At 36.6% G+C, this 14053-nt stretch overlaps 1 protein-coding gene across 2 annotated transcripts; it reads right to left on the bottom strand.

The window, feature by feature from the left end:
• Nucleotides 1-6098: 6098 nt before the first annotated feature.
• On the bottom strand, nucleotides 6099-7296 carry LOC129360135 (otoraplin-like). 2 transcript variants are annotated; one of them, XM_055030249.1, is made up of 4 exons: nucleotides 7040-7296; nucleotides 6776-6915; nucleotides 6486-6565; nucleotides 6099-6395 (listed from the first exon to the last, which is right to left on the bottom strand). In XM_055030249.1, the coding sequence occupies exons 1-3, from the start codon at nucleotides 7152-7154 to the stop codon at nucleotides 6533-6535; spliced, it is 288 nt and encodes a 95-aa protein (XP_054886224.1). In that variant the 5' UTR covers nucleotides 7155-7296; the 3' UTR covers nucleotides 6099-6395; nucleotides 6486-6532. The 2 variants fall into 2 exon arrangements, with proteins under 2 accessions (XP_054886224.1, XP_054886223.1); XM_055030248.1 differs by having other exon boundaries at nucleotides 6486-6561.
• Nucleotides 7297-14053: the final 6757 nt, after the last annotated feature.

The following is a 14053-nucleotide window of genomic DNA, read 5'->3' as shown; positions in this document are numbered from 1 at the left end:
CGTTATTCTTAGCTCTTTTGTTTTGTGTTAACAGGCCCTTATCTAAAAGCTACTGAAGCCCATTCCTCCCACTTGTTATCCATGTAATGCTTTTTTCCCCCTTTAATTGAATTACTCGCTTCACAAATGAACCCAGCAAATAATGTGTGTGGGTGAAAACTTATGTTAAAAAAAAACAAATTACACAACAGAAAAGCAGACGACTCTTATTGTTATGCATCATTGTGGTTGAAGTTAGGAAAGCACAGAAAACATGCACTGCATAAATATTTGCTTAAACTGTATAAGAATATATTTTACTGTCCTCACACATGCATTTGGGGACACCAATGCACTGCAACACAGTTTTATTTCACCACTTAATTGCCTTACTTAGCCTTGCTGCTTTTGTAATGGGTAATTGGTTGTCATGACAAACACTCTGTCTATTCATAGCTCACCAGCCTTCGTAGAAAAAAGCCCCAGGATTTACATTGCCATAATTTAGAAGTTTTCCAATGTAAGCTTTCCTAGGAAGTATAAGCTGTGCCATATGAATATTCTAAATGGTAATAAAGGTTACAATGTTCATGAAAAGAAGAATGACTGTCATCAGATCTATGTCAAAAGGAGCATCAACTTAAGTTTTAATTACAATCGCTTTTCTTCTTTTGTGAAATGTTAAGTTTGCCAGAAAGGTTATGTGTTTAGTCACAGGTTTAGTAAATATGTATACCTTAGAATTCTGTGGTTGCAAAAAAAAAAAGTTAAATAACCACTACATACAATACAGTGAACAAACTACACATGTTGGGAAAGAGAAAAAGCCACAAAATGTGTGAGTGACTAACAATGACTTTGTTAGAAAGAACACAAACTTTGAGCCATCACTTTTAAATAACATTTCTTTGGGTACTTTTTCTTAAAAAAAAACACACACTTAGATTTGAGCATTGAACATATTTGCATAATGTTGGAAAATAAACGATGTTAGAAGCATCCAGCAAGGTTATCCATGCATAGCACGTCTTATTACTGTAGCAACCATAGGCTACTTTGATAGACAAACATAAAATCACCATGACTTCTTCAAGTAATTAGGGGAGCTTAATATGCTGTTAGCAGGTCATGCTCAATTCTCATTTGCAAGATAAACCTGGCTGAGTTAGTGGCTACATCAGTGCATAATGCAGTGGTGGTGTTAAAAGCTAACATTCAGATATGCATTGTGTGAAACACTGCATATAAATAGGATTGTTTATTTGCTTAGGGACCTTAAGATGGCATTTTCTGTGAATATGTACAGCACTATGTAAATTAACTGAATTCAATTTAAATCAAATCCTGCGATGGACTGGTGACAATTTGTATAACAAAAGTTAATCAACAAAATATTTAATTGAATAGATTACATAAGGATTGTCAATACCTCATTATTATTCACCGGGGACTGAACGATTTCTTTTGAAACCAAATAATCTTCTGGCAAAAAAAAAAAAAAGTTTTATGAAAAGACTTGAATAGGCATGCTAAAACGTTCCAAATTAATTTTCTTTTGGTTCGTAGCTGAAGGCCGCCTTACACAGGACCTGTTGTTTGACAAATGCCCACCCCAACCTCAGGCTGAATCTTTGTGTAACCCTGGTGACTGGCAAAACAAAAGGAGTTTTATTTTTTATTTTTTCTGATTTAGAAGGTGAGAACACAGTTCTAGGAGAGGAACGGGTTTATTCAAGTGTGACAGAAACATTAGTGGCAGTTGAGATGAGGAAAAAAAGGTCGTCAATATCCAGTCTGTCTGTAAATTATCCACATTTTTGCCCACAGCAATTTTGTTTCTGCTACATCATTTATCTAGAAGGATTTAATGCAGGTTGTGTGAACCTATCACTACTTCAAAGGTGTGTACAGCCTTTACATTTAGTAACAGGTGCAGGATCTAAAATATCTTCTTTACGTCATTATGGGAAGTTCAGTCAAATGCTGAATGGGGCAATACTGATCTGTTTGGATGGCTGAGCTCACAAGAAATAAAAGGTGAGAAAATGGGGGGATTACACTTACTTAAGCAATTATCTGAGTCAGAGATGAAGTACAGACACAGAGAGAAACTCCAGTGGTACAAAGATAGTGACAGAAAATGAAATTGTTCAAGCTACACCAACACCTGTCACTTAAATATGGCAATAGTGTGCATACTGCGCTTGCCAAAGTATGCACAGCTCTCTGACCTTTCTCTCACATTTTGATACGTGACTCCCGGAACTTCAGAGCAAAAGCATCACAACTGAAACAAGAAGTTCCCAAAGTAAAAACTAATAATGGCGATAAAAGTTATTAGTAGAGGTCATGTGTATATTATAGTCAACATTTTGTTCACATGGATACTGAAAAAAATATATAATCACAATCTGTTGTCATGGGTTTTTTTTTTTTTTTTTATCTTGTACGTTGTTTTTAAAGTTTTTTGTACAAGCACTTTGAATTATCTCTGGCTAAAATGAGCTATATATGATTGCCTTGCCTTGCCTTGCTTTGAATTGCCTTGCCTTAAATACCGATCAGATGTGGAACAAAAGCAGAATTAATTCATCTGATATCAGCTTCATACATGTAGTAAAAACATTAATGTCTATGAATGCTTTACAATTTGAATAAGCTTGAGCATTTTTGCAAAGAAGGAAGAAAATAATTCTATAGATTTGCAAACTTTACATTGACATACTAAAAGAGCTTTGCAGCTTTGTCTGGAGAGTAAATGTGCTTACTATTGGCTCTACAAATTATTATGTAATGGAGATACATTGAAATACATGCCACACTTACCAGATTTTTATTTGCAGGAAAAGAAGAAAACATAAATCACTTTCCTCCGACATTTAAAATATATACCGAAAAGATTCAAGATCATAGTTTCATTTGCAAGGTAATTTAACATGGTTTTTGCATGGGTCCACGAATTTAGAGCAACTTTAGATTGACAAATACATTTTGAAGAGTTGACACCATCAATCAAGTTAGAAGCCGCCGCCCCACGTCAAGCTTTAACGGCAGATTTTTGCTGACTGATTGACTGATTAAATCACAGGGGCAGAGAGCTGGCATTTCTTGGCATTCATGAGGATAATTCGAGCTGACAAATCCCATTGTTAAAGCACCTAAAAGACAAAAACAGTTTCGGTGAAAGTCAAGAATAGGTGCACAAAATAGAAACTCTTCCATCACATTTCAGAAAAGCAAATAAGCTCTGTCATTGTCCTGAGTAAATAAGTTTTTTCTGTCTCTCTCTCTCTCTCTCTCTTGCTCTCTTTCTCTCTCTCTCAGGGGAGCAATGCTGCTTGTTTGCTCATTAAAAGAAATGAGCTGTTTCAAACAAAAAAATAAAAAATACTTATTCTGATTCATCCTCTGTCTGGGGAGATTCACAGGATGTTTGCACTTTAAATGATCTTTGTTTCAGTCCTTTTAATTCAGAGAGATTCACAGTTAAAACTGAGATAGGTGATGTAGTTTCAAAATCAACCTAGACAGAGTGGGTATTTTTTCAGTTCCCTGGAGTATTTTATTTGTTTGTGAAATGATCCTCTGTTAATTATCATTAACAAAAAGAGATTTGTGGATTATGCAGCAATGGACTCATGTTTCCTTCGCCTAAAATTTCCCTCTGAAATGGTGCAGACTGGCAGGTCTCCGTCGCTGGCAGTAGAGTTGTGGGTGTGAGTCTGACACTGGATGGAAAAGAGGAGAGAGGGTAAAATCCGCTGTAGTTTGTGTGTTGCAGCTGCTCCTTTGAGCTCACGCAGTAAATCCACACACATACACTTATGAGAGTGGACATGCATCAATCTCCTGTGTCACAGTACCCCTGCCCATAATGACGGCAACAGCCAAAAGCTACAGCTGTCTCCTGAAAGATTGACTTAACTTATTGTGATGTGTCTGTTTTTCATGAAGAGGCACACACACCTACACACACACACACACGCACAGGCACTCAACCTCAATTTGCAATCAGCCAAAAAGATGCTGAGCTTTCTACCTCTTTTGGACGGCTCAAAGCAATCACTTTTCTGAATACTGTCTAATGATCCCAATTTGTTTCAAAAGTCTTGCATGGTGAGGTATGCTGTTTTTGTTACCTTGTTTTTTTTTGTTTTTTTTTATCGCATATTGCATTGACATGCATGCCTCAGGTGGGTTTCTGCAGAGTGACATTTTGTGGGAGGACATTTAATGCATTTCATTGATTTCAACAGAAAGGGAACAGGAGAAGATCGATACTGCATGTGACAGCCCTGTTTCCTAAACCTATAAGCTGTCCCTTCCAAGAGTGCCTCAAGCCACGCAGGTAGAAACTAATGAGAATAAACAGTTGTCACATAAAGTTTTGTGATATCACAGAGAAACAAGATTGTCTTTTTAACACCCACTGATGCAGCTAAGGGAGGTTTTATTAAGGTTTTATATTCAGGCTCATATTTGGCTTGGTGCTGTTACACACAAAAATGAGATACCAATAAAAAGAGAGATTTAATCATCATTCAGGAACAACCTGAAAAGCAACATTATGTCAGGCTGTGTTTAATCATGATTGTTTTTCAGCTGCATGTGTGGGTAGACTGGTGCATGTGTGCACTCAAACAAGTTGATAAGTAATTATCTTGGGAAAAGGATATTTATACATCTTAAAATCTTCTGACATAAAAAAAAATCAGACAAAATGTTTTAAAGGAAAATAAAATTTGTCACAAAATGAGAACCAGCTAAATATTTAAATATTTCTACGGGGATGGTGTTTTATTTCTAGTACACAATTTGTGTTACAGTGCCTTCTGAAGACATTCCTTCCTCTCTGAACTTTTCTACATTTCATCACTTTAAAAACAGATGCTTCAATTTAATTCATTCTGGCTATACTTTTTTCAAAAACACAAATGGGAGCATAGTTGGGGCACGGAAGACAAATTCTACTAGTTTTTGTTTCTTTTCTTTAAACAAATATCTTTTAAAATGTGACAAATATATGTATTTCATCACACTACGTCAATGCTTTGTTGCACCACCTTAGACTGCTATGATAGCAGTTGGTCTCTTTTTTGGGTATATCTTTGTGAGCTTTGCACATCCATAAATTAAAAGTTTTCACAAAATAGTATCCGCAAAATAGCTCAGTTTCAATCAGACTAAAAGCAAAGCCTCTTTCAACATCATTTCCAAGATAAATTTCAATTGCTTGTAGCCTAAAAGATTCAGAATCAGAGCACCTTCTTCCATAGGTTTGTTGTGTCACCAACATTTTATGACATAACAATTTATGATTTTGGCTTAAAACTGATTTTCCTCTTACCAATTTCAGCCTAGATATGAGGAGCGGACAAGCAGCAGATGTTCTGTTCCCTGATTATACCTCTTGTTTGGAGCTCTGCAGCCCTTCAAGGCTCATCATGGGACTCTTGACTGCTTCTCTGATTAATGCTCTTTCCACAGCCTGTTCACTTAGGTAGATCGTCATGTCATGGTAGATTTGTCATGGTAGAATTTGTGGTATCCTCTTTCTCCCTTTCAGGTGATGGATTAAAGAGAAACCTGGTGTGTTTGCTGTGTCCCATGGTGTTTATGGTCCTGCTTAGTCATTAATGACCCCTAAAGAACCATTGAATTCTTGTCAACAAACCAAAGTAATGTGGGATATGGATTAATAAAGTGATGAATAAATTAGTATTATTACTTTAATTTCTGTTGTTTGAATCTCTTCAGTTCATTGCAGTGCAGTTCTCCTATGTGTCAAAATAACTTTTTGTAACATGTCTATACACTTATTATTAGATTTCACTTTTGAGTTAACATTTGTGTCTCTCTGATTATCTGTTCTATCAGGATTTGGGGGCTTTTCTTTGTTGTCCACAACAGTCATCACATCTCTGTACTGCATAACTATTAACTTTAACATTATCATGTGGATACATAGCAAGGTTGTATAATTATCAATGCACATCTCATGTAAAAGCCAGAATCTGATTTATTCAGCATGAAGGCAACTAATTATGGCTAATGCTTATTATGGCATTTTTAATTTTATAATATGTGACAGAAATAAAAGATTACCCAATTCCCATCGCTGAAAAGAAGTATGTCCCTTTATTGTTTTTTATTCGAAGAGACATATGTTTTTATTACTTAAAAAAATCACTTGAACTTTAAATTTTATGTAAACAGCAAAGGCAGAAAAAAGTGCTGCAAAGAGAGAAAAATCTAAAGTTGTCTTCCTAAATGCAATCCATCAAATAATTTTTATACATAATGAATGAATTTGACAGAGATGAGTGCTCTTTATATTTTAAAAAAAACAGGATATTGAAAGGAAAACTCCAAAATATTCAGTCTCTTGCCCACTAATCACAATAGAAGTCCATATCCTAAAAATAAAAAAAATATATATTAGGTTAAAGGCACAATATATTCACAAAAACAAACAGGAAATATTTAAATGAAAGGCCTACACTCACAGTGGTTTGTTTCCAAACTGTGTTGTCTGTAAATGTCCTGGTCTCTTTCACCACAGTTGCAGGAAAATATCCCGTTCTACCTGACACAAAACACAGCATTGCAGTCTAAATGTACAGTAAAATTTTTTTACTTTACATTTAAACTGAAACAAAATTAACAAAACAAACACATTTATTATATGTAGCACTTATTAAAAGAGAAAATATGTAATAAGTTATAATATATTGGCAACAAGAATATTTAATTGTGTAGCTTGCTAATATGTGGATTTCAATAAATATGCACCTACACTTCCATACCAGAATACTCCAGCGCCATCTGGTGGTATGAGTTTAGAATACACATAAACCATCTGACCCATTTTAATGTTGATGAATCTACAGTCAGGAGCCATGAAGTCATCCACAGCCGTGGCCATTGAAAGAACATCTTATGAAGCAAACACAAAACATAACTTACATAAATTATGTGTCATTTGATTATTGATTTAAGTTTCGTTTCAACATTACAATTATGTATAATTAACAGCTCTGTCAGTAATGTTCAGACTTACATGAACATTCTGCATCTCCGCACATCTTGCGATCTGCTAGTTTATCCATTTGGACGGCCATCGTGGTCTGGTGAAGCAGCCCAACAAGGAGCAAGCGTACCAAGGGACGACTCATGGTGGGCGAAAGGGAACAGCTACAGAGAAGCTTTGAGTTGAAATGTAGAGCTTGGGAAAGCTACAGAAGAAAAAAAGACTTAGAAATCCCCAAACACTTCTCTCAGTCAAGAAGGAATGGGTTGAGCCCTAACATCGCAGGATTTGTGACCAATCAGAATTGAGTTTCACAAATGCCAGAATTCATCTCACTCAAGGGAGTAGGCTGGCCCACTCTCAGATTTCATACATCTGCACTAACAAGGAGGGACAGTTAAAGATGAACTACTTTAAATAAATCTCAATGAGTCAACAATTAAAACTCAATGAATCTCAACAATATAAAAAAATGAAACCATCGATCTGTAATCTAGAGGAAAGACATGATCATCGATATCACACACTATGTTCAATTTAAACATAAGCAAAAGAGCAAAAAACAAAATAGAACTTACTGTACTCTGTAAACAGTAACTATCATATAATGAACATAAAATTGGTGGCAAATTTCTTATATAGTACAATGCTTTTACTTTTTACAGCTTTACTTATTTGAATATTATTGTTCTGTTCGTGCTTGATAAGAACCAGACGTTGTGCTTCTTCTTAGATGCTTTTATTAAAGTCGCTCTGGCTCGTTTGCTCATACAAGTTGCACACAGGTGTCTCACTAATGACTGACTACTTCTGTTGTCCTATTCTTGACATTTATGCAATCACCTATAACTGCGACTGCCATCTAGTGGACATAAACAATTCATTCAATCATCACATCCTCCTTTCTTTAAAGTTAGAATGTTACATGAATACTCTCTAAAATTAAACAACCATTGTATGAGACAGATAGCACATAATATCACATAGCTATAATAAAATTCACTTAACCTATCTTACTTAGTACTCATTAAAAACATGAATTACAAACTACATACATTTCAACTTTTTTTCTGTTTTTCTCTTTTTCCCCCCTTTTTTTTTTTTTTTTTTTTTACATAATCAGTGTATCAGGTTTCTTTACCACTCTGGTAGATCTTCTTAACACAGGTGGTGTATTATCCTTAATACTGTCCATGTCACAATGCGTTTCAGTTGTAGGAGTAATCTGAGAGTCCTTAGAATCTTCACTCGACTCATCAACATGTTCAAATGGAGTTTTCAACAAACTGCGACGATTTCGTCTCAGAATTTGTCCATCTTCAGTTTTCACTTCAAATGAACGTGGAGCTACTTCCTGCAGAATAGTTGCTTTCGTTTTCCATCCCTCATCATCCTGATCCTTACTGGGTCCTGGTATGACAGTGGGGGTAGAAGCTTTGCTGATCTGTCATAATATGACTTTTGTTTTACTTTCTGCTTTTGTAACTTGTACTCCAACTTTGACAATTTCTTTGCTCTTTGCCCTTTATTGTCATAACTTGGTAAAGTTGTACGAATCTTTCGATTCATCAAAAGTTCAGCAGGTTCACATTGGTGATGATCTATAGCTTAATAAAGCTAAATACGGGTCAGAGTTACTATCTGCAGCTTTCTTCAGAAGTTGCTTAAGAATATGAACTCCTTTCTCCGCTTTTCCATTTGATTGTGCATAATGTGGACTTGATGTTACATGCTTAAAATCATATTGTTTCTGCAACCTTTGCCATTCTCTGCTATTAAAACATGGTCCATCATCACTCACTACAACATGTGGAATGCCATGCCTTGCAAAGATTGATTTAGCATGCGTTATGATACAATTTGATGACATATTAGCCAACAGAGCCATCTCAGGATAGTTTGAATAGTAATCAATGATCACTAAATAGTCTTTTCCTTTAAGATGAAATATCCATTCCAACTTTTAGCCATGGTGATGTTGGAGTGTCAGATATTATCATCGGTTCTTTGCTCTGTTTGTTTCTAAATGTCTGACATGTTTCACATTTACTTATCAGCACCTCAATGTCCTTATTTAGTCCAGGCCAGAAAACAGATTCTCTAGCTCTTCTTTTACATTTCTCAATGCCAAGGTGACCCTCATGAATTCGCTGTAGAATGTCCTGTCTTAACTCTTGTGGAATCACTATTCTGTTGTTTTCAGTAACAGTCCATTCACAACACTTAGATCAGCTTTAACATTGAAAAACTGTGAACATGAGCCTATTGGCCATCCTTCATCCATATTCTGTATGACCAACTGTAACTCTGTATCCTTAGCTGTTGCATCAACTATTTGCTGTAACTTTCTATCTGATACAGGCAACACATTGGACACCAAATTCACATGACATTGAATATCCTCTTCAGTTGAACTCACACTATCATGTGCAGGGGCTCTAGACAGAGCATCAGCAAGAATCAGATGTTTTCCTGGAGTGTAGATCAGTGTAAATTCATACCTCTGCATCTTCATCATAAGCCTCTGAATCCTGGGTGACATCTCATTCAGATGTTTTTTAATGATGGCAACCAATGGTCGGTGATCTGTTTCAACTACAAAAGATGGTAAACCATATACATAGTTATGAAACCGTTCTAGCCCATAAGCCAGCCCCAAGCATTCTTTTTCTATCTGAGCATATCTGCATTCAGCTTTTGTCATGGCTCTGGATGCATAAGCTACTGGTTTCCATTTGTCATTCTCAGCTTGAAGAAGAACTGCTCCAAGTCCATCTTTTGAGGCATCTGTCGACAGTTTTAATTTTTTAGTAGGGTCGTAGAAGGTAAGCACTGGTTCTGAAGTCAGATATTTTTTCAGTTCCTTCCACTCCTGTTCATGAACTTCTGTCCACTGGAATTGACTGTCATTGTACAAGAGTCTGCGAATGTTAGTCATCCTTGCACTCAAATTGGGAATGAATTTTCCTATAAAATTAATCATGCCCATGATGCGCAGAACACCCGTTTTGTCAGCAGGCGGTGGCATCTTTAAAATGGCTTGTATTTTATCTTCATCTGGTTGAACACCTCGTCCAGATAGTTTGTCTCCCAGAAACATAATTTCTTTGACACAAAACTCACATTTATTTTTATTGAGCTTCAGTCCATTTTTCCGTATGCGCTCCATGACGCGTCTCAATCTGTCATTGTGTTCTTGAACAGTTGATCCCCAAATGATGATGTCATCAATGTAGACTCTTACTCCATTCAAGCCTTCTATGATCCTCTCCATTGCTCGATGAAATATTTCTGGTGCAGATTTTATTCCAAAAGGAAGTCTTAGAAAACAGTATCTTCCAAAAGGTGTGTTAAAAGTACAATACTTGGTACTGCTTTCTTCCAACTTTACTTGCCAGAATCCTTGTGATGCATCCAACTTGGTGAAATAACTTGCTCCGGACATTTCACTGATTATTTCCTCTCGAGTGGGTATTTGATAATGTTCTCTTCTGATGTTCTCATTTAGATCTTTTGGATCCATGCATATTCTTAATTCTCCATTTTTCTTCTTTGTAATCACGATGGAATTAACCCAATCTGTGGGCTCTTCCACTTTCTGAATGACTCCCAACCTGATCATTCGATCCAACTCATTTTTCAACCCCTCTCGCAGTGGCGCTGGAATGCGACGTGCAGCATGAACAACAGGCTGCGCGCCCTCTCTTAACTGAATCTTATATGTGCAGGGTACAGAACCTAATCCTCGAAAGACATCCTCATAATCCCGAAGCATTGCATCAATCGGGTTATTAGATTCATTAAATTCAGTGTTTATGTGGTAGACTCTTTTCACCAGTCCAAGTTCTTCACAAGATTTATCACCTAAAAGTGATTCTCGATCCTCTTTTACAACAGAGAAGAACACAAGATGTTTTGTTCCTTTAACTGTTACATTCAACTGACATGTTCCAATACACTCAATTGATTGTCCATTAGTCTCTTAGACCTGACTTGACTTCTTTTATGTGAGGTTTTACTTGCATTTCTTTTATATCAGATATGCTTATGAGATTCGCCTTTGCACCTGTGTCCAATCTGAACTTAATTGTGGTTCCATTTACTAACAAAGGAATTGTCCATTTATCATCTCTGTGAACACATTGCACTTTTTCTGACTCATTTTCACAATTCACAACACCGACAAAGAATGTGTCACTTAGGTCAGTTTCATCTACTAAGTTTACACAATTCCTCTTCTTTTCTTCTTTCCTCTTCTTAAAGCATTGCTTTGCAAAATGATTCTGTCCACGGCAATTTAAACACTGCTTACCATAAGCAGGACATTGTCTCACTTTATGCCTTGATCCACAGCGCTTACAGTTGATAATGGCTTCCTCTTGCAGCTGCCTGGTTTGTGCATGTCGTTTCTTGTGGCAGGACACCGCTCCCACTGCCGCTGCTCCATCACTGAACTGTGAAGTAGTTCCTGTTGAAAGTTCAGAAAATGTCCTCACTTGCTGCAGAGACAGTTCGCTTGCCCGACACATCTTTACAGCTGTTTCCAGGGTCAGCTCCAGTTCTCTCAGCAGTCTCTCTCTGAGCTTCCCGTCACGTACACCAAAGACGATCTGATCTCTGATCATCGAGTCCTTCAGCAGGCCAAAATTGCATGACTGCGCTTTTACTTTCAGATCGGTCAGAAAGTTATCGAAGGGTTCATGCTGAGTCTGCATCCGGGAACGAAACACGTATCTCTCGTAGCATTCATTCTTCTTCGGTGAACAGTGAGCATCAAATTTACTCAGCACAACGTCCAACTTTTCTTTGTCTTCAGGTTCATCAAACACAAATGTGTTGTAGACTTCCAAAGCCTGCACTCCCGCTATGGTCAGCAACATCGCTACCTTTCTTGGCTCCGGCTTCGTCTCCAAACCCATTGCCGCGACATACAGTTGAAAGCGTTGTTTGAAAGTACGCCAGTTTTCATCCACGTTTCCCGTCAGCTTTAAGCTCTCCGGTGGTTTCAGCTCCATGGTCGGCTTTTCAATTCACCCCTTCAGTTTACTCCTGACACCATGTTCTGTTCGTGCTTGATAAGAACCAGACGTTGTGCTTCTTCTTAGATGCTTTTATTAAAGTCGCTCTGGCTCGTTTGCTCATACAAGTTGCACACAGGTGTCTCACTAATGACTGACTACTTCTGTTGTCCTATTCTTGACATTTATGCAATCACATATAACTGCGACTGCCATCTAGTGGACATAAACAATTCATTCAATCATCACAATTATTACATTGTTGGCTCTCACACAACTTCTGACTTACATAGTCATGAAAAACGTTTGTTTTATCTAAAAATTATTACCTGAGAGTGTGAAATAAAACCTCCTAGACTTTCACGTTATAGCCATAAACAGATATCTGTGAAATCCAAAAGTTGTTTTCAAAATATGTCTGGCTTGCATATTAGTGACTCATCCTGAAAGGCAGCATGAGTTATTAATTATTATTATATTATTATTATTTGGCAGGTTGTGTTAATATGCCATCATCTCTGAAATTCTTTCTCTTGACACTGACATGTAGATTTGTTTTAGTTTCAAGGCATTAAGGCATTGTGATTATTTTTGCATGTATTATAAACTTGACAATAGTTTTGATACTGTTAAGAATTAAAAAGATGAAGAACTTGATTTAGCTCTTTAATTAATTCTTTGTCCCGAATTCCTGTGTCTGTGTAAGTGTGCAGAGAGAATAGACCAATCATACAACGTCAGATTTCAGATATCCATAACTTTATCCAAAGGTGAATACAAATACATACAGAATAACAGAACACCACTTACACCCAGATATATCAAAAAGCCAACACCCAATGACAAAACAGAATATTACCTGATTCAAAAATGCATTTTTGGGAACCACTCACTCAGCACCAAGCGATTCGAACTTCTGCTGTAAACCAAATCATTTTATAGAATGCGTAATCTCATCATTTAAATATATGCATTAGGAGGTGTTTTTTTTCTTTGTGTGGGCTGTCTTAATGTTAATTTTATTACCTCCTGCTCAAGAGCCCCAAAGGCAGATATATGGCCCGGCTCTTTTCGTACCTGCCGCTGTCCAGTTTGATATAGAGTGCAGCTGCAGCACTATCTCTTCCCCAAGCTGTTTTTCACAAAAAAGTCGTTTGTATTTTTAACCAAGCTTGCACACAATGTAATGCTAAATAATGACTATAAGTTTGGATCTAATAAGTAACTATTTAAAAACATGCTTAAAGAAATATAGTTAATTCTAATATAGATAAAATTATTTATAAAAGTTTTAAGATCCTAGTGAACTTTTGAACCATGCTCAGGAATTTGTTAATTGCCTGGCATACAGGCTCCTTATCTCAAGAGATCCAAGGAGTCTAGGCCTACGTTTTCTGTTTTTTCTGTCTGATCCTCCTTTTAAGAATTTATCTGCGTTTCAGAGATTGAGCCGTTGTTTTTAGTTTCATCTAAATTTGTATGAACCTAGAGTGTACTTTAACTTTCTATGTTATATTTTATATGTGTCAAAGCTATCCTGTGCAGTATTGTGCTAACTTAAAATTCTATGTCAACAATACTCAACAGGGGAGTTCAATTTGACTAATCCTAGAAACACATTAGCTAAAGTACTATTAACATTTTTTTAAAATATAAATTGTTCTTATTACATAAGTGAACCATTTTAAAAAGTCATTACATATTACCATGTCATTATGTCATCATACCATTTACAAAGCACAAATTAAGCAATGAGGCATAACTCACAGCGTTTTCAATTTTACTTTTCACTATGGTCACTAATGTGGTTTGCCATTTGTAATATCTTTGTGCCATTTATTGGTGAAAAAAAATCATTTGTAACTCATAATCTTTTGTAAACAAAAGGTACTTTTCGGTGTCGTCTGATGCAAAGCCTCGCAACACGGTGCACCTATCTGAGAATGTTTTGCGAATCTCTCCAGTTAGCCGGGCGGAGTTTAACCTACACAAAGTGCTGTGGAAGCCGCCTCTACAAAACGAACCG

This window comes from Poeciliopsis prolifica, unplaced genomic scaffold, assembly GCF_027474105.1.
Source record: "Poeciliopsis prolifica strain line A6 unplaced genomic scaffold, Auburn_PproV2 SCAFFOLD005, whole genome shotgun sequence".
Taxonomy (NCBI): Eukaryota; Metazoa; Chordata; class Actinopteri; order Cyprinodontiformes; family Poeciliidae; genus Poeciliopsis; species Poeciliopsis prolifica.
The sequence above is the reverse complement of the archived record's forward strand: the minus strand, read 5'-3'. Positions and strand labels throughout refer to the sequence as shown.